This window comes from Ascaphus truei, chromosome 4 (assembly GCF_040206685.1).
Source record: "Ascaphus truei isolate aAscTru1 chromosome 4, aAscTru1.hap1, whole genome shotgun sequence".
In the NCBI taxonomy this organism is placed as follows: Eukaryota; Metazoa; Chordata; class Amphibia; order Anura; family Ascaphidae; genus Ascaphus; species Ascaphus truei.
The window spans coordinates 282,827,988-282,853,901 of record NC_134486.1 but is presented as its reverse complement, the minus strand read 5'-3'; the positions used below and the strand labels follow the sequence as shown (position 1 = coordinate 282,853,901).

The following is a 25,914-nucleotide window of genomic DNA, read 5'->3' as shown; positions in this document are numbered from 1 at the left end:
GGACTTGTTCTATAAGAGAGGAAAGAATAACCTCTTTCTAACCTCTTTGTTAGACTTGCACCTGCAAGCTATACATGCAAAAGCTCTTTTATTAACTTTCCTCTCCCTTTGGGAAAGCGTGTGATCACAGACTGTTGGAAGATTACCATATCAAGGTTAACGTTTTTGAAAAACAGCCAGAGAAATATTCCCATCTTTTTTAAAAGAAAAAATATATATACAGCTTAACCCCGTTTTATAACGCAATCCGTTACAACGCGAATCCGCTTATAACGCGATGCAAGCATGGCTCCCAATATTCGTATTTAAGAATACTTTACAACAGGATTATTGGTATCTTAAATACTTTATTGTACAATGCAGACAATTGTACATTATTTCTAACGCGATCCGCTTATAGCGCGATGTGATTCTTTGGACCTCAAGCACAGCGTTATAAGGGGGTTGATCTGTACTGTATTAAGGAATAGGCCTAAAAACATGACCAATATGTCCCAGTTAGGGTGAAAGATCCACAAAGAAATGTAATTGATGTGTGCTACTAAAGAAGGAATTCGCCAAGTGGAAAAAAGTAATTCAGAGAGAAGGTTGCTAACAGAAATCTGTGACACGTTGTAGGTGCATCTCGTGCCTTGTGTTGACCTTTGAAGTGTAAGCACAAACTATTTTCGTGCTGAACAGGTTTTACCGGAAACAACATTTTACAGTTTGTCATGCAGATATTTATAGAATTTATAGCTCAATTACTATTCCTTTTTGCCTTCCTCTGGATCAATATATATATATATATATATATATATATAATCAAAAAATAAATAGATGATACCGTTCGGTGGCTAACGAAATGCTTTTATTTGTGCGAGCTTTCGAGATACACTGATCTCTTCTTCCGGCGATGTTACAATGAATGAAGCAAAAGGTATACTTAAAAACAGTGTCTCTTGGAATGTTATCTGTGCGGTTCCTTCCCCTGGTGTGGATGTGTTTTATGGCAGGAGGTGTCAAAAGGTTACTGAAAGCAAGTGAAGAAAGAGTGTGTATGTGTATCAGTGTGAATAAAAATGAATGGAGAGCCCACAGTATATACAGTGCTTTACACAAGGTGTGTGTGGAGTGGGAGTGGATATAAATGGTGTGGGTGGGTGTGGAAATGTGAGAGTTTGTGGCACAACTAAAAGTGTGTGTGGATACTTAGTGGTCCTTATTGGTGTATAGGGATGGAAAAACAAGGAGTATTAGTATGTGTGAGAGACAGCTGTGTGTGCATACATATAGCACAGTATGTACAGACATGGCCTTTAGCGCTCATGGGACGAGAGTTCACTAGTGTCCGTAATGACTCATAAAATTTCGATCTCTGTTTAGGCCACTGCTAAGTGTCCCGAACAGTTGCATAAATTTGTATTCATGCAACCGTCTCTCTTTCGGGGTTTTAAGATTACCTTTGAGTATGGCAACCCTCAGATCGTTCATCTTATGGCCAGAGTCAGAGAAATGTTCGCCAACAGGACTGTCTCTTGTACCGCGTGTGATGCTGTGGCGATGCAGGTTCATTCTCTTGTTTAGCCCCTGCCCTGTCTCACCTATGTAGTAGCAGCCCCCTGGGCATTTCATGCACATGATGAGGTACACGACATAGCTGGAAGAACAGGTGAACCTTCCTCTGATTTTGTATTCCCGATTCCTGTGTGGTATTTGTATTGTGTCCGCTGTGCAGAGCATTGCGCAGGTTTTGCATCTTGGGTCCTGGCATGGTTTTGTCCCGCATTCAGTTGTACTGCTGAATACTTTACTCCTCACCATAATATTCTTGAGATTATGGGGTTGTCTGTATGATAATAAGGGTGCTTCAGGGAAGACCTGTTGCAGTCTTGTATCTTCCTGGAGGATGGGTTGTAGTTTCCTGGCGATCTTGCGTAGGGCTCCTAGGTGTGGGTTATATGTGACCACCAAAGGTACCCTGTCCCTTGTCTCCTTCTGTTTGCATTCAAGGAGATCACTTCTTGGTATTCTGGTGGCTTTGTGAATTTGCTGGTCTACAATTCTGTGGTTATATCCACGGTTTATAAAGTCTGATCTCAAGGCTTTAATCCGCTGGTCTTTGTCTGCTGTGTCGGAGCATATCCGGTTGTATCGTATGGCTTGACTGTAGATGGTTGCATGTTTGGTGTGTGTCGGGTGGAAGCTGTTGTCCCTCAAATAGCTGGCTCTGTCTGTAGGTTTGCGGTATACAGAGGTCTGTAGTTGGTTGTTCTTTATAGTAATGGTGGTGTCTAGGAAATGTACTTCATCCGGGGAATGGGTGAGTTTGAGGTAGCTATGTCGTGTACCTCATCATGTGCATGAAATGCCCAGGGGGCTGCTACTACATAGGTGAGACAGGGCAGGGGCTAAACAAGAGAATGAACCTGCATCGCCAAAGCATCACACGCGGTACAAGAGACAGTCCTGTTGGCGAACATTTCTCTGACTCTGGCCATAAGATGAACGATCTGAGGGTTGCCATACTCAAAGGTAATCTTAAAACCCCGAAAGAGAGACGGTTGCATGAATACAAATTTATGCAACTGTTCGGGACACTTAGCAGTGGCCTAAACAGAGATCGAAATTTTATGAGTCATTACGGACACTAGTGAACTCTCGTCCCATGAGCGCTAAAGGCCATGTCTGTACATACTGTGCTATATGTATGCACACACAGCTGTCTCACACATACTAATACTCCTTGTTTTTCCATCCCTATACACCAATAGGGACCACATAGTATCCACACACACTTTTAGTTGTGCTACAAACTCTCACATTTCCACACCCACCCACACCATTTATATCCACTCCCACTCCACACACACCTTGTGTAAAGCACTGTATATACTGTGGGCTCTCCATTCATTTTTATTCACACTGATACACATACACACTCTTTCTTCACTTGCTTTCAGTAACCTTTTGACACCTCCTGCCATAAAACACATCCACATCGGAAGGAACAGCACAAATAACATTCCAAGAGACACTGTTTTTAAGTATACCTTTTGCTTCATTCATTGTAACATCGCCGGAAGAAGAGATCAGTGTATCTCGAAAGCTCGCACAAATAAAAGCATTTCGTTAGCCACAGAACGGTATCATCTATTTATTTTTTGATTATTGAAGCTCGGCTAACACGGTACTGATACCTCTACATATATATATATACACACACACACACACACACACACACACACACACACACACACACACACACACACACACACACACACACACACACACACACACACACACACACACACACACTATTGGGGCATTCCAAAGATCTTTATCTCCATCGCCTCCTCTTTCATAGTCGCTGTAACGCCCTTCAAATGCTCACAGAAAAAAATAGTATAGTGGAGAAACATCCTTTTTTAAATTTATTTTGTGTGTGTGGAATAAGGCTACGCTTATAGTGATGGCGACGGTCGCTGGAAAATCAAATAGAGATGACTTCCAGCGATCGCAACCAATCCGTCCCTCCGTCGCGTCGTGCTTACTATAAACGGACGTGACGTGGCAATGCATTTGTTTTGCCGCGACGTCGCTGTCGCCGGCACTATAAGCGCAGCCTAAAGAGTACTACTGTTCATGGGACAAACATCACACAAAATCATTTTAGGCAGTACAATGCTTTGTAATTTGTGCCTTATTTAGTTAGATTCTTTCAAATGTGAAGTTAATTAAAAGGATGTAAATACCTAGAGATGCCTCTAAAATACCCTTGGTTTTTTTATGAGATGAAGAACGAAGTGGATCAACACATATTGAATGAGTTGAAAATGCATGATTACATTTTTCCTATTCAACTCTGTGCCGCTATTGCATGTTTAGACTCAAGTGCAACACACAGAATGAATGAAGACTGGGCAAACATAATGGCTATGCTTTGCAGTTCCGTTCATGCCTCCTATCTTGTTTTTATCCTTTTCTCTCGATTCCTTCAGTGCCTTACTTTAACCGATTTTTGTAGTTATGATTGCTGTGTATTTAAAGTAGTCTCTGCCTTACTAACAAGTTTCTGATCCTGAGCCCATACCCACTGGAGAACCACGGTTCAGCATTGTTTTTGCTGGTGACTTTTGGGGTGGTGAGAAGAGATTTTATCTGCCGAGTTTTTATAGGGAGAAAGGTGCTGGAGCCCTAAGAAACACATTCATTTTTTAAATCTTAAGTATGATAAATAATGCAAATGCAATAGAAATACAACCAAGCCTCTCCCAGTCACTATTCCTAATCATTTCAGAATCACTATAAAAAATATCACTTGTGAGCACATGCACATGTCTTAGATAGGTCTGCAACTCTGCTTTTCCCCATTATCTCTTAGCATACAATGCTTCCACGGAAGCCAGGGATTCTGGGTAAAGACATGCAAATGAGCCCTGAGTGTGTCACGTTTAGCTGCTTGTCCATTTTAACATGGAACCGTATAAATGTATGCTTCCAGTATTTTATATGAAGTATAGAACTCCGTTCCTCTGTGTGACCCCACAAACTTAGCCCTGCATTTTATGTATATGACAATATCTTGTTGTAAGGCACAGATGGAAATCCAAGAAATATATTTTTGGACATTTGGAAGTGCTGGTGCCTCTCTTTGAGAACATGTTTTTGGTATCTTTGTACCATTTTGCATTTTTGAGATACTTTGGCCTTGATAGACAAGAAGAAAAACATCAATACCGCTCATCTTTGGGAATTCTTGAAAAAGGAAAATGGCTACGATTGTAGAGATGATGGTTGTTTTACATAGCAATTAAACTAGTTGCAGCACTGCATTCCATTCCATGGTTTAATCTGCTAAATTAACAACCTACAACTTTTATTTCTTAATTAGTTGGGCTCTCCATTGATTGTGAGACAACACTGCTGGACTGATGTGTTCCAACTCACAAAAAGTGTCTCACAAAATTCACAATTGTAATGAGTAAACTAATAAAGTAATATAACCTCCTTTTTTGTAAGACCCATCCTAAAACACATCTCTTTAACTAAGCATTTGGGTATCTCAGTGGCTGATACTATACATCTCATGCATCAACTTTTTACCCATTGCAGACGCACTTACCACTCCTACTGTCTGTAATTTCTAACTAAATGTTAGATTGTAAGCTCTTCGGGGCAAGGACTCCCTTTCCTAATGACACTTATGTCGGAAGTGCTTATTCCCATTGTGTTATTATGTTATACGTCACGTTTATTACTGCGGTGAAGCGCTATGTACATGGATGGCTCTATATAAATAGAGACATACATAAATATAAACCACGGCATACTAGAACATGATATTCCACTTGATGCATCTTTCGTAGTAAAATGTAAACGTGACATCCGTTTCTTGTAATTGATTTTGTAAAGAGCTCCAAAAACTGCCTCCCATGGCAACCATAAGCATCACCACGGTCAATAGGATACGGTGTTCTTCCTAATGAATGTATCGCTCACATAGAAGGGTGTTTGAGTTGATTCTTTGCTTTTATTGTATGATTTTCTGTTTTTGCTTTTCAGTTGTGGATCTGTGGAGTGTTTGGTTTTGCTTTTAAAGAGAGGAGCTAATCCAAACTATCAAGATATTTCAGGATGCACACCTCTTCACTTGGCAGCCCGAAATGGGTAAGGAATGTGAAGGCTTTTAAGACCCTTTCTGAAGGTGCCTTTTATACTGAAGAATAAAGATGTTTGCAAAAAGTCGAATGTGTGAGTCTAAAAGCGTATAGAGGAAAAAAAGAACCTTTTTAGCTTTCTTTAGTGCTCTTCACAATGAATGTTGAGGGTGTGGTGTTAGAATACTGAGTAATCCTAACTGTGATTGTATTGTTTATTTCAGTGAGTCATAACAGAATGATGAGGCTTGTAAGTTACTATATACCGCATGAGTATTTCTACCAGGTTTGTTTTATATATGAAGCGGATATAAATCAAGTGTTACAACTGGAGCGTTGCTCCTAAACGGGTGCAGATTGCGTCCATATATGTGCTCCAGTTTTGTTTCTCTTCCATCAGTGAGCATTTGGGACGTAATTTTAATAGGTGCGTGAGCAGGAGTTTGTCAGTACAATAATATAATAAGGTGTATTCAAATGTGACTATTGCGGTTTTAACACTTCTAACTCTTGATCCGTAAATGGGATCAGGCTGAAATTTTACTGTTTAGGGAGATTTCAGGGATGATGATGCCCCACCCCTCCCAGTTTCACGAAAATAAGATTGGTAGTTTTCTTTAAAAGAAGTTTATTAAAAAATATATATTTATTTTGTAATAAAATACCCTTTTCTTTTTTTTAAACCAGGTTCCTAACTGAAAAAATGGGGAACTGGACAGTACTGTGTGTTTGCATTGCAAACAGGACGTGTGTGTGTGTGTGTGTGTGTGTGAAAGTACACACACACACACACGTTTTGAAGTATTCACCCCCTACCAATAATGTCACCAATAATTCAAGTTGTTGAATTACAAATAATGTATGCGCATTTTTTCAAATGAACTGTTTTTATTTGCACAGTAGGAAGGTGACATTTTTGCCCAATCTTCGCGGGAAAATTGATCCAGTTCTAATAAGTTTGTTAGGTATCGTCGGTGGACTGCATTCTTCAAGTCTCGCCATAAATGTTTGATTGGATTCAAGTCAGGACTTTGACTGGGCCACTCTAAAATATTAATTCGCTTGTTCAACCACTCCAGTGTGGCTTTGGCTTTGTGCTTCGGGTCATTGTCCTGCTGAAATGTGTATTTCCTCCCCAGTGTCAGAGTCTTGGCTGACTCAAACGGGTTTTCCTCAAGGATTCGCATTCACTTTGCACCATCCATTCTCCCCTCTATTCTGACAAGCTTTCCAGTCCCTGCTGAACAGAAGTATCCCCATAACATGATGTTACCACTACCATGCTTGACAGTTGGGATGGTGTTGACTGGGTGATGTCCAGTGTTGGGCTTCAACTAGCAGCGAGGACACCACTAAGGAAGGTAAAGGGCCTTGGCCCATTATACTATTACCCTCCAGTGCTGGACAGATTGAGTTATTTCCCCAGGGTGTAGTACACCATTATTAGGAGACCTATTTTGGAGTACCCGCGTGGGCACCACCAGGCCTCTGGTTTCTCACCCTGGGATGTTATGGATTATACTCTATGTCCTTGAACCTGGATCCATTATGGTATATGGAATTATCACTATATCAATGAGCTATCTATGGTGATGCACCAAAACACCACTTACCTATCTTGGGCTTCAACTAGCTGTAACGCTTGGAATTTAGTTTAAAAAAAATTATTGTCTGAGCACAAAACTTTTTTCCCACATGTCTGCAGTATCATCTGTATGATTTCTCTCAAACAACTGCACATCACACAGTCAACACCATCCTAACTGTCAAGCATGGTGGTGGCAACATCATGTTGTGGGGGTGCTTGAGGAAAAACCTTTTTGAGTCAGCCAACTGGGGAGGAAATACACATTTTAGTATGACAATGACCCAAAACCACACTGAAATAGTTGAAGAAGAAAATAATTAATATTCTATAGTTGCCCAGTCAAAGACCTAAATTGAATCCAACGAACATTTATTGCGAGACTTGAAGATTGCAGTCCATCGACGATACCCAACAAACTTATCAGAACTGGATCAATTTTCCTGTGAAGAATAGACAAAAATGTCACCATCCTATTGTGCAAAGCTAGTAGAGACAGATCCAAAAAAACTCATAGCAGTATTTGCTGCATTCTACCAAGTACTGACTTAAGGGGCAGAATACTTCCGCAACCAGTACATTTCACTGTTGTCGTCCAGCCCTCCCCCCCCCCCCCTTTTGCTGGCATTTAAGCTCCTCTTCATATAACACTGTTCAGTTTAACCACTACAGCTTTGTAGCTTTGAATAAAAATGGTTTGTTTGAAAAAAAAAAAAAAAATGCGCACACATTATTTGTAATTCAACAACTTCTGCAAACCAGTGTGTGTATTATTGGTTAGATTTAGTATTTTACAATATTGTTATCTTTTCACTTAAGTTGATACATTACTTAATTCTTAAAATAAATACATGCTAATAAAGTATAGCTAGCCCTGATGATAGGTCTAATGGTGAAAATGCATTGATGGACTCATCGGCACCCACTACAATAATTTTCAAGATATTTATACATACACCTTTTTATATATAATACACCTATATACATGTAGACATACATACACATGTGTAGATATACATACATGTGTGTAGATATTGAAAGCAAAATGACTTTAAGTTGGGAAAATATACACTTGTGTGCACATATAACCAAAGTAATAATCATCATACAGCACCCAACCACATTGTTCCAGTGCTATAGTCGTAAAAAGGCTATAACATACCACACTACCTGAAGGTTCAAAACATTTTTTTAAAGCTCCCTCCCCCCAAATGAAAAACGCAAAATTAATCTTGAGTTTCCACTAGTCAGCGGCCTTGCGAGCACCGCCATCTATTACTCTTCCTCCTCTCTTACACCCCCCTCTCGCTCCCTCCCCCTCCTCTCTCGCTCCCTCCCCCTCCTCTCTCGCTCCCTCCCCCTCCTCTCTCGCTCCCTCCCCCCTCCTCTCTCGCTCCCTCCCCCCTCCTCTCTCGCTCCCTCCCCCCTCCTCTCTCGCTCCCTCCCCCCTCCTCTCTCGCTCCCTCCCCCCTCCTCTCTCGCTCCCTCCCCCCTCCTCTCTCGCTCCCTCCCCCCTCCTCTCTCGCTCCCTCCCCCCTCCTCTCTCGCTCCCTCCCCCCTCCTCTCTCGCTCCCTCCCCCCTCCTCTCTCGCTCCCTCCCCCCTCCTCTCTCGCTCCCTCCCCCCTCCTCTCTCGCTCCCTCCCCCCTCCTCTCTCGCTCCCTCCCCCCTCCTCTCTCGCTCCCTCCCCCCTCCTCTCTCGCTCCCTCCCCCCCTCCTCTCTCGCTCCCTCCCCCCTCCTCTCTCGCTTCCTCCGCCCTCCTCTCTCGCTCCCTCCCCCCATCTCTCTCGCTCCCTCCCCCCTCCTCTCTCGCTCCCTCCCCCCTCCCCTCTCGCTCCCTCCCCCCTCCTCTTTTGCTCCCCCCCCCTTTCCTCTCCCTCCCCACCACAATCAATCCCCCTCCCCCTGAGAATTTTACCATGGGCCCGGGGAGAGGGGGGTAAGAAGAGGGCTGTGGCTGGGTTCCCCCGCAATGTTCCATAGCAGGCCGCCAACTTCCAGCACCGGCCAGGCCCCCACGCGCTCTCCCAAGTTATTTTCCATCCCACAGGTATATATAGTGTATACTCTCTGCTTTATTGTAAAGCAGAGTGTATACCCTAATGGTTCGAAAATAACAGAGGGTATACGGCCCATATAACCTACACTACAGCACTACATGGTTCAGAAGAATGGACACATACTCTCACCTCACCCCACAATAATACCACTTTTTTTTCTAAATCCATATTTTCATTCCTAATGTGTTAATGGCCTAGGAAGATGCGGGGAGAGGGAGGGTTGCACGTCGCACCCTGCCGGTGACAGCAGAGGAGGAGGCTGCAACAAGGACTCTTCCACGTTGCCATACCCTTCTTTCTTTGAACTTTTTTACATGTGTAAACAACTAAAAAAAAAATAGTAGCTTGTAGGGGTGGGCGATATACCGAAATATCACGATAAAAGAATCGCCCGTGTGCCGATATGGGAGATTACCTGTTCTCGTGATATTTCCGGATACTGGTGCATGAGAGCAGTTTTGAAGCTGCCGCTGTGCTGTCTCTCTGCCTCTCTCTCCCTCAGTCCCCCTCCTTCCCTGCTTCTGAATGCTTCAGAAAAATTAGTGGTAAAACTAGACATGTATGTATTACTTCTCTGGACATAGTGACCTGACTGGCTTGGGGGGCCGAGGATTTCTCCAAGCAGGGAGAGAGCAGAGCTGTTGCTAGGGGGCTTGGCAGCTTCCTCAGTCCTGATTGGCCATATTACCCAGCAGCAGAAAATCAGGAGGAGGTTTCAGGAGCCTGTGGGTGGGGACAAGGAGAGGAGGAAACAGCATGGAGAGGCGAGAGGTGTGGAGGTGTGTCAAGCACATCACACCTTTCACAATTGTGTCCAGTATTTTTGGAGACGTCACCTGCCAACCCTACTCAACCCCCCCCATCTCTGTATAAATTTTTATAGTGAAATGTTTTAACTGGGTTTGTGTTAAATGACCGTCCAAATCTTACAAACTGTTTTTTTTGCTTCACAGGCAGAAGAAATGCATGAGTAAATTATTAGAATTCAATGCAGATGTCAACATCTGTAATAATGAAGGACTGACTGCTGTAAGTATTGTGCTTTTTATGCCTTCCTTAACTCAGCAATTGTTCTGAAGAATTTAGGCCACTTGTGCACTGTAGTGAATAAATCTGTATAATGCTGGTTAAATAGTTATAGCTGTAAAACATTTATTTCCTTAATACTTCATTTTGTTTTGAGATATAAATTCCACTTGATATAAATTCCACTTATTAATCTAATGTAATATCTTCAAGGTGACATCTTCAAAGCATATTTTGAAAAAGGAGGTGCACACTCCACTTCAACTTAAAGATTAAAATATAAAGTTCACACAGAATAAAACGAGTAAATATTTAATTTCATATAATTGAGCCTGTAAAGATTATTACGCCTCGGAGTATGGAAACACCTATTTTTATTTTTCATGCTGAAGGATTAACTTCATGATAAAAATGTTTAGTTTCATTAGCTCTGATCCCAAGAAGATATGTATGTGACTTCTAACGTTTGTATGGACTTTTGAACTGTCTAGGCCAGCGTTTCCCAAATGGTGGGTCGCGACCCGGCACCGGGCCACGGCACCAAAATTGCCGGGTCGCAGCAAGGCTGGCCGCGCGGTGTCTCCCGTCCCCCCCGCTCAAGTTAAAAAAATAATAATGGCGGCGATTCCCCCCGCGGTCCCGCGCGTTTGTGCAGGGCAAGCAGGGCCCGCTCCCTTCCTCCCCCCCGCTCCCTTCCTCCCCCCCGCTCCCAACGTGGGACTGAGGAGGAAGTACCAGCTCCTCTGCGGCCCGCACATTACATGGGGCAGGGTGGAAGTACAAGCTCCTACTGCGGCCCGCTTCCCCCCGCAGCCAGCTTCCCGAGCTCACCTCCCGTGGCACCCCCTCCCGAGCCCACCTCCCATGCCCCCAAGCCCACCTCCCGTCCCGGGCAGCAGGGGATATCGGGGGCAGCAGGGGAAAGCGTCCAGCGGCAAGGTAAGTCACCCCACCCAGTCACTGCCTCCCTCCCTGGGCCCCCTCCCACCCACCCAAGTGTCCCTGGGCCCCCTCCCACCCAAGTGTCACTGGGCCCCCTCCCACCCACCCAAGTGTCCCTGGGCCCCCACCCACCCAAGTGTCCCTGGGCCCCCTCCCTCCAACCCAAGTGTCCCTGGGCCCCCTCCCTCCCACCCAAGTGTCCCTGGGCCCCCTCCCACCCTCCCAAGTGTCCCTGGGCCCCCTCCCACCCACCCAAGTGTCCCTGGGCCCCCTCCCTCCCACCCACCAAAGTGTCCCTGGGCCCCCTAACTCCCACCCACCCAAGTGTCCCTGGGCCCCCTCCCTCCCACCCACCCAAGTGTCCCTGGAACCCCTCCCACCCACCCAAGTGTCCCTGGGCCCCCTCCCACCCACCCAAGTGTCCCTGGGCCCCCTCCCACCCACCCAAGTGTCCCTGGGCCCCCCTCTCCCACCCAAGTGTCCCTGCCTCCCCCTCCAGTCACTCACATCCGTCGTTGCCTGTAATTCACTGTTTGTGTCTATGTGCGTATAGGGGAGAGCGAGTGTGTGTGTGTGTGTGTGTGTGTGTGTATCAGTGTCTGTGTGTGTGTGTGTGTGTGTGTCTGTGTGTGAATCAGTGTCTATGTGTATCAGTATCAGTGTAAGTGTGTGTGCATCAGTGTCTGTGTGTGTATCAGTGTTTGTGTGTGTGTGTGTAGCAGTGTCTCTGTGTGTGTATTGTATTGTTGTATTGTATGTCTTTATTTATATAGCGCCATTAATGTACATAGCGCTTCACAGTAGTAATACATGGGGTAATCAAATAAATAACAGATAATATAAATAACAGATCATGGGAATAAGTGCTTTAGACATAAAAGTAACATTTCGGAAGAGGAGTCCCTGCCCCGAGGAGCTTACATTCTAATTGGTAGGTAGAACGTACAGAGACAGTAGGCGGGAGTTCTGGTAAGTGCGTCTGCAGGGGGCCAAGCTTTATGTATCGTGTTCAGAATATCCACAGTGCTATTCATATGCTTCTTTAAGCAAGTGTATCTTAAGGTGGGTCTTAAAGGTGGATAGAGAGTGTGCTAGTCGGGTACTGAGGGGAAGGGCATTCCAGAGGTGTGGGGCAGAAAGTGAGAAAGGTTTAAGGCGGGAGAGGGCTTTAGATACAAAGGGGGTAGAAAGAAGACATCCTTGAGAAGAACGCAAGAGTCTGGATGGTGCATAACGAGAAATTAGGGATGAGCTGTAAGGAGGGGCAGAAGAGTGTAAAGCTTTAAAAGTGAGGAGAAGAATGGAGTGTGAGATGCGGGATTTGATCGGAAGCCAGGAGAGGGTTTTCATGAGGGGAGATGCTGAGACAGATCTAGGAAAGAGTAGAGTGATTCTGGCAGCAGCGTTTAGGATAGATTGTAGGGGAGACAGGTGAGAGGCAGGAAGGCCGGACAGCAGTAGGTTACAGTAATCAAGACGGGAGAGAATGAGGGCCTGAGTCAGAGTTTTAGCAGTCGAGCAACAGAGGAAAGGGCGTATCTTTGTTATATTGCGGAGGAAAAAGCGACAAGTTTTAGAAATGTTTTGAATGTGAGGGGCGAATGTGAGAGAGGAGTCGAGTGTGACCCCTAGGCAGCGTGCTTGGGCTACTGGGTGAATGATTGTAGTTCCAACAGTAATGTGGAAGGAGGTAGTAGGGCCAGGTTTGGGAGGAAGTATGAGGAGCTCTGTTTTAGCCATGTTGAGTTTAAGGCGGCGGAGGGCCATCCAGGATGATATAGCAGAGAGACATTCAGAAACTTTGGTTTGTACAGCAGGTGTAAGGACAGGTGTTGAAAAGTATATTTGTGTGTCGTCGGCATAGAGGTGATATTTAAACCCAAAAGATGTTATTAGGTCACCTAGAGAGAGTGTGTACAGAGAAAAGAGAAGAGGTCCCAGGACAGAGCCCTGGGGTACCCCCACAGAGAGATCAATAGAGGAGGAGGAGGTGTTAGCAGAAGAGACACTGAAAGTACGATGGGAGAGGTAGGATGAGATCCAGGATAGAGCTTTGTTCCGAATACCTAGAGTATGGAGAATGTGGAGGAGAAGAGGGTGGTCCACTGTGTCAAATGCTGCAGAGAGGTCGAGTAATATGAGCAGAGTGTAATGACCTCTGTCTTTGGCAGCATGGAGGTCGTCAGTTATTTTAGTGAGGGCTGTTTCGGTGGAGTGAGCAGAGCGGAAGCCAGATTGTAGAGGGTCTAGGAGAGAATAGGTGTTGAGAAAATGGAGCAAGCGAGAGAATACAAGACGTTCAAGGAGTTTAGAGGCAAAAGGCAGGAGGGAGACAGGTCGATAGTTAGAAAGACAGGTAGGGTCAAGCTTGTTGTTCTTGAGTAATGGTATGACTGTTGCATGTTTGAAGGAGGATGGAAAGGTTCCAGAGCAGAGGGAGGAGTTAAAAATGTGTGTGAGCGTAGGGATTATAGTAGGAGCTAGAGGTTTTAGGAGATGGGAGGGAATGGGGTCAAGAGGGCAAGTGGTAGAGGGAGAGGAGGCGATCAACAGCGACACATCCTCCTCTGAGACAGTGGAAAAAGAGTCAAGGAAGGCAGGAGGAGAGTTAGGAAGAGATGTAGGATGGGAGGAAGAAACAGAGGGGATGTTCTGCCGTATGGATTCCACCTTTTCCTTAAAATAGTCAGCAAAGTCCTGAGCGGAGATGGAGGAAGGAGAGGCAGCTGAGGGTGGTTTGAGTAGAGTATCAAAGACAGAGAACAGTCGGCGTGGGTTAGACTTGTGCATGTTGATTAGTGCAAAAAAATAGGCTTGTTTAGCTTGCGAGAGGGCAGAGTTGAAACAGGATAGCATAAATTTGTAGTGAAGGAAGTCTGCGAGAGTGTGAGACTTCCTCCAGAGGCGTTCAGAGGAACGAGTGGAGGAACGCAGCATGCGCGTGTGGAATTTAGCCAGGGTCTAGGGTTAGAAGGGCGAGTGCGGCAGAGAGAAAGCGGGGCATGTAGATCAAGAGACGAGGACAAGGCAGAGTTGTAGTTCCTGACCAGGTTGTCAGGGTCTGTAGCAGAGCTGAGAGAGGAGAGGGTGGAGCTTAAAGTGGACTCAAAGTCAGGTAAGTGAATAGAGCGCAGGTTTCTGCAGAACCGGGGGGTAGATGGAGGTGGAGAAGGGGAGAAGCGAGATAGAGAGAATGAGATGAGGTGATGGTCAGAGAGAGGAAAAGGGGAAATGGAGAAATCAGAGAGAGAAAAGTTTTTAGTGAAAACCAGGTCTAAGTAGTGGCCATCCTTGTGGGTGCTGGCTGCAGTCCACTGTTGAAGGACAAAAGAAGAGGTTAGAGAAAGAAAGCGGGAAGCCCAAGGGAGAGAGGGGTCATCAATGTGGCAATTGAAGTCCCCAAGGAGAAGAACAGGGGAGTCTGAGGAGAGGAAGAAAGAGAGCCAGGATTCAAAGTGAGAGAGAAAGGCAGAAGGGGAATGAGTAGAGGTAGGTGGGCGATAGATGACCGCCACATGGACCGGGAGAGGAGAGAAGATCTGGACAGTGTGAGCCTCAAAGGAGGGAAAAGCAGGAGAGGGGGGAATAGGAACGGTTCGGTAACGGCAGAGAGAGGAGAGCAGGAGCCCCACGCCTCCACCCCTGCCATCAGGGCGCGGAGTGTGGGAGAAGGAAAGGCCACCGTAGGAGAGGGCAGCTTCCAGAGCAGTGTCTCTGTGTGTGTATCAGTGTGTGTGTGTGTGTATCAGTGTGTGTGTGTATCAGTGTGTGTGTGTGTGTGTGTGTGTGTGTGTGTGTGTGTGTAGCAGTGTCTGTGTGTGTGTCTGTGGCTGGGTGTGTGTCTGTGGCTGGGTGTGTGTGTCAGTGGCTGCGTGTGTGTGTATCAGTGGCTCTGTGTGTGTATCAGTGTGTGTGTCAGTGGCTGCGTGTGTCAGTGGCTGTGTGTGTGTGTGTATCAGTGGCTGTGTATGTGTGTATCAGTGGCTGTGTGTGTGTGTGTATCAGTGGCTGTGTGTGTGTGTCTGTATTAGTGGCTGTGTGTGTGTGTATATCAGTGGCTGTGTGTGTGTCTGTGCAGGCCCTATAGGCGATAAAGTTTTTAGTGGTTACAAAAAAGAAGTTAAAAAATAACCGGGTCACGGAAAAAATAGTTTGGGAAACCCTGGTCTAGGCTACAACCCTAAAACAATGTAGTTATTTTTTTATTTTGCTGTTCCACACACACAATATTAATAATGTAGACATTTCTAGATGTTTCATGCCCACATGCAAATAAAAGTTAGAAAGCTAGAATACAATTCTTACGCCTTTAAAAATATATGTTTACCTCAAAGGCAAGCTGCAATACAAAGGGTGAATTTGTTTTCATTTTCAGTGCCTAATATAAAGGTTTATTCACTTTTAGTGGATATAGACGCAGATTATTGGAGCATCGATTGGTGCATTGTATACTGTATGTAGAATAATTTTTTTCATATCTTTTTTTTTTTTAAATTACACAACTGTAGATTGTTTATTTTTAAACGGAAACCCTGCAATTTCCATTTCACGGATACATAGGGTTGCCAGGTGTCCAGTATTGAACTGGACTGTCCTGTATTTGGATACTCTGTCCAGTAAAAAATGACAGGTACTGTAATACTGGACATGTAAGTGTCCGGTATTTTCCTCCTTTGACATAGTGACCTGACACACCTTTCACCATTGAATGCAGTATTTTTGGAGAAACCACCTGGCAACCCTACTGATACATTATCCATGTCATGCCTTCCTGCCTGGATCTTCTCTAGTCAGAACTGTTCCTTTTAGCTGAAGCGTCGTCAGAGCAATAAATGTTACCCTGTGTGGGATCGCTATTATGACATATGACTCAAAGCCGTTCCTAATCTGTGTGACCTTGTCAGTTATTCTACAAATCTGTCAATTAGAAATGACTAGATGTAAGATAAGGTGAAGTTTTAAGTATGAATATTTTAGCAGCCATATGTTCACTAATTGGGTGACCTTTGCTGCTACTATTATACGGTACAAAGAGAAATAGCTGTGGGAATTGAAGCTTAGTGATTTATTGTAATCTTTTTAATAGTCATTGTGTTATTAGCATTCAGATGTCCGTTTTTCCTGCACAATAAAAATGTCAGTTCTGCGTGTCTTTTAACCGGAAAGTTTCTTCCTCTGCTTAGATTCACTGGCTTGCTGTTAATGGCCGAACAGAACTTCTTCATGACCTTGTACAACATGTCACTAATGTTGATGTGGAAGATGCAATGGGACAGACTGCACTGCATGTGGCATGCCAAAATGGACACAAAACAGTACGATTGTTTTCACTTCTTCTGAAGCATTTGGTCATGTATACTTTCCCCATCTCTTTCTTAAAATCTTATTTATCTTGCTGCCACCCTGTGACTCTTAGCGGTATTGTTTTGCCTTGGTTACAAGAAAAGTGCTTGCAAATACAGAACGATCATTTAAGATGTTTTTTGAAGTTTCAAACACCTCTTTTGTCTTGCTAATTTAATATTGCCACTTGAATAATGCATCTATTTGATTATTTTCACTAGACAGTGTTGTGCTTATTGGACAGTGGGGCAGATATAAACAGGCCTAATGTGTCCGGAGCTACTCCTCTGTATTTCGCTTGCAGGTAAGATACAGGTATATTATCCTTTCTAACAAAATGTGTTTGATTTAAACGAAGTACCAGTAAAGTGTTTGCATTCTAGCACTTGCATCTGAAGTCATAAAATATTTTCTGCTTTTGCCTTATATACTTTATGCATTCTAGCCGAAAGGTGTTTGTTTTATTCATTAGTGGCCTTGGGTTACACCAATTGTCATTTTTTTTCTGAACCAAATGTTAAGGATTAGGTTCACCAACATTAATTGTTGATTATAATCTACATTGTAACCCTAATCTGAATGAAAAATTATAATTGTTTATCTCTTAAAAAAATTGTGGTTGATGTAGGATAGTAAGGGAAATCCTGGTAATAAAAATACAGTAATTTTGTGTTCTTATATAATAATTTTAGACTATTGATTGTCATCTCTCCTTTCCATATAGTGAGACACACAACTTTTATTTGTTTGTTGCAAAATAGCAGTATATATTTTATTAGAGGTGTATACATTATCAAACACAGTAACATATGTCAAAGGGCAGAGCCATGCAGTTGGTTTATAGTAAGTACTATAAGCACATTTCTATCTTGCAGCATAACTGGTAGAAGTAAATATGGTAACTGACAATATAAAAAATATCTCCAATAAAAAAAAACCTACATTTCCCAGTTAGTAAAAAAACCTTTTATATAGACACACACTGCATCATGAGATGTTTTCTTACACAACATCACATCACACACCCTTTCACTTTCCAGTCCCATTCTCTATTGGATCACCATACATTCTGTCACTCTTCATTGGGTTACCCTCAAAGTGTGCAACCACCTTGCATCCTTGTTTTCCACTATAATCTTTGTATGCAGAATATAGTTGCCTTCCAGGAGCTTATCAATTATAATTCCAGTTCTGACGCTCATATACAAAACACAGGCTGCTTTGCAACTATGGAAAAATGCTGGCTGAGATTAGAGAGTCCCTTTATCCTACAATTTAGTGGCTACAAACATGCTTCACTAGGGATGTCAATCAAAATATATTTTCTGTTGAAAAAAAAGTCAGTTTCCATTGCGTGTTATATTCAACCTGGTTTGCAGAACCATTGTAGCTAGGGCGGAGACCCATCATTATGGTGTAGGCATATTTAATAGATAGTGTTATAAACTCACCAACTACTTATTCTTAAGGTATGTGAAGTTGTCATACATGTCTTTAGTGATGTACTTATTTTGTACATTAGTGGCAAAGGCGCCTTTTTGTATGTTGTATTGATGTTTTTTGTTTAGCTCATTATCTTAATTTACATTAATCACGTATCTGTTTTTTTGTTGCACAAAAGTATTTTGTATAACTTTCTAATATTGAAGAGCAGAAGTACCATCCAGTGTACAGAATGGGACTGCTGCATGTTTTATTTCTCTTTGTTTCCAGTGCATATTTGTGCATTGCCAATAAGGGAGGGCGTTTCTAATGCACAATGTACTCTATATAAAAGTGAAGTACTTATTTTGTCTATATAAAGCGCGTAGTTGCTTCACTGCTACATAATCGCTGCAGGCCTTTTTGAGAAAAACATGTGGTTTACCAACTTTTGTACTGTAGTTAAAAGATTTAACTCCAGGTAATTTTGAAAGATGAAAGAAAGCCAATTACAGTAAACACATTTCTGATGGAAGATGAGATGACATGCAGTGAATTTCATTTCAAGCAATGATCTAAGACAAACAAAAAAACAGTGATAAATAGAGCTATATATGGCAGTAATTTATATGAATAGAAAACATATCACATGTAAGCTTAAAAAAATGTTGCACACATGATTTCCTTGTTTTGCAGTCATGGACAGAGGGATACAGCTCAAATCCTTTTATCGCGCAGTGCCAAGTACCTACCAGATAAAAATGGAGTCACTCCACTGGACCTCTGTGTACAGGTAGGTTCTTGCTCTTTTAACAGGAAAATAGGCGCACTTTAATTTATCATCATAAAGGTGCATTTTAAAAAGGGATAAGAAAAAAATTATATTATATATATATATAGTCCAAGCTGCATCAATGTAATCCACACAATGATAAGTAATTAGCCAAGTGCCATTCTATCCGTTCTCCTGTGATCAATCGATGAAGATTCGGCTCAGAGATTCACTATAAATGACTGTCAGTGTAGCAGAAGAGGACCAAAGATGCAAAGTTCTGTGTTGAAGGTCATGTAACCAGGCAGACACTAGATACAATTGGTGCACTGCTAGAGAGAGGGCAGGGCTCAAAAATGGGTGTGCCAGAGCCTGTTTCAGAAGAGGAAGGGGATGTGACTTTGTAAATGGTTGCTATAGAAACACAAAATACTTGTACATTATAATAAATTAAAAATGTAAAACAAAATACTGTAAGTGTTTTCTCATAGTGCAGAACTGATTTATTAAAAAACAAACAAAAAAACCCACGTATGATATTGCTTGGTCTGCAGCTTTACGTCGCATGCTTTTCCCTGCCTCTGCTTTGAGATTTAGTGAGGGGAAACTGCCATTCATATCCGACCAAACAACACTATATATTATAACTAGTGCTATCCTAGAATGAGTGAAAATTGTGTTTTTAATAAAAACATTTGTATTCTGTAGGGTGGTTACGGTGAAACATGTGACATTCTTATTCAACATAATCCCAGGCTTTTCGAGACATTAATTCAAATGACTCAGAATGAAGATCTTCGAGAAAATATGGTAACGATTCCCTATTGTCTAGCTGTGTGTAAATAGATGTTTGTAATAAGTTGCATCTTAATATTTGTAAAACCATAATTACTGGATAAAGTAGTCATTTAGTGCCCAATGTATTCTCTCCTATCGTGGAGCTCCTCGCTTGGCAACTCTTTGGGGGTCATTTGCAAAGCCAATGCACCAGAACGGACATAAACTTCAATTCGATAGGAGTGAAAGGCCCACCAATAGGGGTGAGAGCCGGGACATCTGTCCCGAGCCCGGCAGGACGCCCCCGGCCATCCTACCGCTGAATTCGGGCTCAACCTCTGGCATCAGAAGTGCCTTGGTGGGCCTGACTCCGCCTGGGGGAAGAGGGGGGGTTGTGGGTGGGAGAGGTGGGGTGGGTATGACAGTGAGAAGAGGAACGAGGATAAGGGGGAGTGTTTGAGATGGAGGGGATTTGCAGGGTCGCTGTCGGCTGCCCTGAGAATGAATCTGGGGGTAAATAAATTCCACGTGTTATCGTTAAACAATTTCCCTTTTGGTGATATTTTAGCTGTTATATTATTTTACTCAACTTAAGCTCATCTTGGCTTAATTGAAGATGAATTAAACTGTGTTGTTCACCATAAATTATATAACGCTTTCATCTCTTTTGAAAAAAAAAAAAAAAAAAAATTACTTAATCCCAATATACTAGTTGACTAATTGCTGTAACACCAAATCCTACTGATCTCTTAATTCAAATATCAGGCTCGTTCAGATTCTAAATCAAAATGTTAGTTCTTGAATGTATTAATGGTTTCTGTTTTGTGTTTAGTTGCGGCAGGTCCTGGAACATGTGTCACAGCAAAATGAAAGCCAATACCTGAAGATACTTACAAGCCTTGCTGAAGTGGCTACGACAAATGGCCACAAACTACTAAGGTAAACTTAAAGTACAGTAATGAGTGAGAGGGAGTAGGGGTTATGATACCTTTTATTGGACCAACAAGTAGTTGATATGTTACAAGCTTTCCAACCTCTCAGGGTCCTTCATCGGGTGTGTCAGAAATACAGAAACAAAATATTATATACAGTGATTGTAAGAGGGAGATATCTGGTTACAATGGATGTTGAGGAAGTTTGAAATAAGAAAAGGTAGAAACAGGTAGCCTAGTGTTTCTACCTTATCTTATTTCCCACTTTCTCTCAACATCCATTGTAACCAGATCTCCCTCTTACAATCACAGTATATAATATTTTGTTTCTGTATTTCTGCCATACCCAATGAAGGACCCTGAGAGGTCCGAAAGCTTGTAGCATATCAACTACTTGTTGGTCCAATAAAATTAATTTTTTACTTTCCTACAAAAGTTGGTAATACAATGTTTGGTTTTGATAATTGTTACATATTATAATACAATGATATCTGCTCTTATTTGATGACGTGAGTAGATCATTTTGAGGTCTTTTCATTTAGTGGAGTTCTGGACATGACTTCAACTTTGTTTTATGCTTACAATATGAGCACCTTCCAAGCCAAATGTGTCATTTCCAAGTGCAATTGTAGGAATTGTAATTTTATTTAAATCTAGGTCGGAAGTGAACATTTAAGTAGATTTCCAATAATTGGGCTTGTGGAACCAGTACAAAATAAATAAATAAAACATGACAACTTTAGTTTTTGTTAAACATGTTTTTGTAATGTATGTTTTTCACCCCCCAGTCTCTCGAGTAGTTATGAAGCTCAAATGAAGAGTCTGTTACGGATTGTGCGGATATTTTGCCATGTTTTTCGCATTGGCCCATCTTCCTCTAATAACGGCAATGACATGGGCTACAATGGAAACAAAACTCCCCGAAACCAGGTGTTCAAGGTCAGAAAAGTATATGACGTTTTTAGGAAGATAGACGTTAAAGAGATGAATTTCACAAAGCATGCACTCATTTATCAGACAGCTTCAGAACAGGACGTAAGTTTGGTTGATATCATGCATATCCACTTTGTTTAAGTTAAGCCCACTTCTTTCACTTTTGTCTATCAATCACTGAGATTACGTTTGATTTTTCTTCTTCGGACATTTATGTCTTGATGTTCACCGCTATTTTTTTTCACATGCACATGATTTAAAAATGCAGCCCATTTGGCAAGAAAGAAAACGAGTTATATTGATTTAAAATAATTGTTAAGACCTAATAAAAATAAATACCAGCCTTTTTAAAATGTTCTGTAAATTTACTTACAACGCATTCACGATCACTTTGAAATCATTGATATAGTCTTTGACCCAGGCTCTGCTTTAAAAGCTGTGTAAAGCCCAGGCTTTAAGGGATTAATGTTAGTCAATAAGAAGCAAAACGTTACACAGTATCGGCGCTCACTTGCATGTTATTACCCAGAATCCCTGGCTGCAGTGTGGTGTGATTTGAGGTACTGCAAGTTAGGTTTGGGGACCTGTCTGAGACATGCAAATTTGCTTATACATGTTCTTTATCATTACTAAAGGATGCTAGTAGCCATTTTGCGTCCAGATAAAGATATGTTGTGGTCTGCGATACATTTTCAATGGACCTACAATGTTGTCTTCATAAGCTTACAAGACAGCAGAGGACCTCATCTGATGAAGGGACTCCTGCTGTCTCGAGAGCTGATCCACAAGAAAACCTTGTATGATTAATATCTTTATCATTACTGAAATATTATTTAACCAGGTGGGTTTCTTTTACTAATAAAAGCATAGTCTAGCATGCAATATTTGTTCTCCTGTTTGGAGATATGCTTTCATACTTTAAATCTGAAAAATTATTTCAACTTCTATCATCTTGTTAATTTGGAGGTTGTTGATAGATGACATTATAGTGTACACATCTCTTTTTGAATGAAGAGACCTGTGAGGTTCTGGAAGTTATGGCTACTAGAACTTTAAAGTACTTTCAGTATGAAGCCAATGTTAATATGGTAAGGAAGGCATCTTGTAGTTTTCTCAATGTATGCTGCCTAGTGGGTCTGCACTTTTAACTTCTGTTTTTCCCTTACTAACAATTCATTATGATTTGATTCTTATTTTGTACAATGCAAGCAGAAGTCTGTGCTGATCAACATTTTATTTGGCATTTGACTTACTTTGAAATCTTTTCTTGCACTGTTGTTATTTTTTAAATGCTTTGCTCAGGAGGTATAAGCATTTGAAATATGACATATCTTGAAGGTTAAAATTGAGCTCTCCCCAGAGTCCATTGCAGTCTAAAAAGGTTATGCAAAAGCTGGAGCTGAAATAGTCTTAATTTTTAACCCTAAAAAAAAAAAAATAAGACAGGCCATGCTCAGGGGGGCAAGATACTATAATTTGAAATTAAATGCACATGAACTTCTGGAGAGGATTGATGCTTTAAGAAAAAATAAATGATTTTAATGTTCCTTGTATCCCAAATGTAGCATTGAAGGGGTTAAGATTTTAATTTGTCATACCATCAGTTACAATTTTTATTTTTCACATCCATTACAGCTCAACCCCGTTATAATGCGATCTGTAACAACGCTAATCCGCTTATAACGAGATGCAAGCATGGTTCCCAATTTTCGTATTTATGAATACTTTACAACACGATTATTGGTATCTTAAATACTTTATTGTATAATGCATACAATTGTACATTATTTCTAACGCGATCCGCTTATAACGCGATGTGATTCTTTGGACCCCAAGCACAGCGTTATAAGGGGTTGAGCTGTACTTTCTAATTTTTAACAATCCTGGAAAAATATTTTAAAATGGTATTTTACATTTCCATGAGTGTAGAGCCTGATCATTATCTAAAATCTTGCATTTGTACAGAGTACAAAGGTGACACTTATGTGCTTATTTGCATGTAATTTCCCAGAATGAAAAGTTCAGTCCGCGCTCTGGCTCTTTAAACTTGGAGTGTTGGTCCCTCTCAGTTCTCTTGCTGCTTCTGTGTTTATGAGGTGTCTCCCCCACCTCCAAATGTGGTCTCCACCGGAACCCCGATGGTGATACCAATATCAGCAAAACAAGAAAAAACACAAAAAAAAAGAAAAAACACACAAAAGCGCACCAAGATGAGAGATAGATATTGTATTAGCAACAAATAATAAAATTAGTAACTTACATATAAAATTTCTTTAATAATCCCCGATTCTGGTGTCTATCACAGGAGTAGGGCATCACATAGGAAGTATGAAGGGTAATCTCAGTTCTGAGAGATCAGACCCGCGCGCTGGGGCTGTCTCTGTTCACTCTCCTGTCCTCCACGTGTGGTAGCGTGGTGCAGAGTGTAGCACACATGTGCAGGAACCGGGGCCTTCAATAGGTGTCCTTAGGATGCCTGTCCGTTTTTGATAGCATAGAAACGATCGGAAATAAGCAGGAACGGTACACTTGAGTGTGTACTGGTGGTGGGTAGTAAAACCGCCAGCCACAACAGTCGCGACGCGTTTCGTTTAACAAAGTAAACTTCGCCTGAAGTAACTGAGAGTAACTGAGATTACCCTTCATACTTCCTATGTGATGCCCTACTCCTGTGATAGACACCAGAATCGGGGATTATTAAAGAAATTTTATATGTAAGTTACTAATTTTATTATTTGTTGCTAATACAATATCTATCTCTCATCTTGGTGCGCTTTTGTGTTTTTTCTTGTTTTGCTAATTTCCCAGAATCCCTGGCTGCAGTGGAAGCACTGTATGTTAGGAGATGATGGGGAAAAGCAGAGTTGCACACCTGTCTGAGACATGTGAATGGACTCACAAGTGATATTTTTACTTAGTTTCTCAAGTCCAAAGCCCTTTACAGGTATATATCATGTAGAACGATAACAGAGAAATTGAGAATAGCCACGTTCTTACTACTTCACTACTTACTGCAGGTTAAACTAAAATGGTGACGTATTTGTAAAAATATTAAGATCATTAAGATCCCACTGATGGCTGAACCTACGATCTGAATGTATTGGTTTATTAGTCTTTAAAGCAGCAATCAGTGTTGCTTGGTCCCCCCCTACTTTTCATTTTTTTTTTTTCTAAACCTAATTTGAAACGAGGTCCACCAGATCAGTACCGTGACTCTCCACGCGATGGAACCCCCGTCTTGTTAGCTTTAGCCATGAGAGAGGTGGATGTCTAAGGGATACCATTTTTTTGGTATGCAGTTTTTTTTGTACATCTCTCTGTTTGCCTCTCAGTAAGTAATTCAGGGACAGCTAAGGGCCTGGTTGTAAGTTTAAGGCAGAATTATTAATTTGTCACATTTTTTTTTTCGTACCACTTTTCATCTTGATTGCATACTTCATACTAAACTTATTTTTTTTTTGTATATTGGGCCTATTAAAAAGCTTTAAGAAGTGATTAGTATAACTGTTTTTAATGTAAGCCATTGTGGCATGTGTGGTTCTGTTTGTAGTTTTATTTTTAGAAAATAAAAATTATAATATGGAACATACTGTATACAGGTATTATACATATGTAATTTATTGCATAGAATATAGTAGATGTATTTGGATATTTATATACAAGAATTAGATTTATTTTTCTTTAGATTTTTATTTTTTAGAAGTAAATCTTAAAAAAAAAAAATCTTTGCAATGTTTTCTTTTTTCCTGTCGCATTACATTTATTTGAAAAATATTTTTCATGATTTTTGTTTTATTGCATGTCTATAAAAGATCAATAAATTAAGCCTTTTTCCCTTCCCCTTCTTAACGATCTTGAGGAATACTGATTACTGTGCTACAATTGCTGATCATAGAGCCCGGATGCATTTTTTAAACTGTCTTGTTCATTGCAGCCTCTAGAATTACTTTGGCATTCGTTAGATGAATGGTTAGCGCTTATATCTACTGAACTGACTAAAAGCAAGAGAGACTCCACCAACATTGCTTGCATTTTGTTGAAGCAACATCCACTGGATCAACGAGATATTTCTTTCGCTCATCAATCAGACATTGAAGGAAGTAGAAGCCAAGAACATCTATCAGTATCGCTAGTCACAGGGGACTATGAGAGCTGCAATGCTGCTGGGAAGCAGGAAGCTGTTGCTGATGGTCAGGATGTTATCTCAATGACAGCTAATCGACTGAGTGCTGTCATTCAAGCCTTCTATATGTGCTGCTCTTGCCAGATGCCTCAGGGGTAAGTCTGTCCTGCTTGTAGCACACAAGTCATTCTCTTCCCAGCGAAAAATACAGGGTTTCAAATGAAATGGTTAAATCAAGCATACTTTACAGGCTTGTCTGATACACTCTTTACTAGTTTTAAACACTTTTTATGTAGGTACAATCTTGAATTCTATTCATGTTTAAAAAAGCAACATCCCACCCTGCTTGTTTTTTTTTTT

At 41.7% G+C, this 25,914-nt stretch overlaps 1 protein-coding gene across 3 annotated transcripts in view; it reads left to right on the top strand.

Annotated features, from left to right (window-relative positions):
• Nucleotides 1-25,914, top strand: part of HACE1 (HECT domain and ankyrin repeat containing E3 ubiquitin protein ligase 1) — an 80,679-nt gene that overhangs the window by 6,117 nt on the left and 48,648 nt on the right. Inside the window, exons 4-12 of one of the 3 annotated variants that reach the window (XM_075597532.1) lie at nucleotides 5,545-5,649; nucleotides 10,238-10,313; nucleotides 16,436-16,567; nucleotides 16,817-16,899; nucleotides 18,714-18,810; nucleotides 19,498-19,599; nucleotides 20,399-20,505; nucleotides 21,287-21,437; nucleotides 25,366-25,709. In XM_075597532.1, the coding sequence (XP_075453647.1) occupies nucleotides 5,545-5,649; nucleotides 10,238-10,313; nucleotides 16,436-16,567; nucleotides 16,817-16,899; nucleotides 18,714-18,810; nucleotides 19,498-19,599; nucleotides 20,399-20,505; nucleotides 21,287-21,437; nucleotides 25,366-25,709 (1,197 nt within the window). Of the gene's footprint in view, nucleotides 1-5,544; nucleotides 5,650-6,683; nucleotides 7,001-10,237; nucleotides 10,314-16,435; nucleotides 16,568-16,816; nucleotides 16,900-18,713; nucleotides 18,811-19,497; nucleotides 19,600-20,398; nucleotides 20,506-21,286; nucleotides 21,534-25,365; nucleotides 25,710-25,914 lie in introns of those variants that run through there. The other 2 variants (XM_075597531.1, XM_075597533.1) reach the window with 2 other exon arrangements.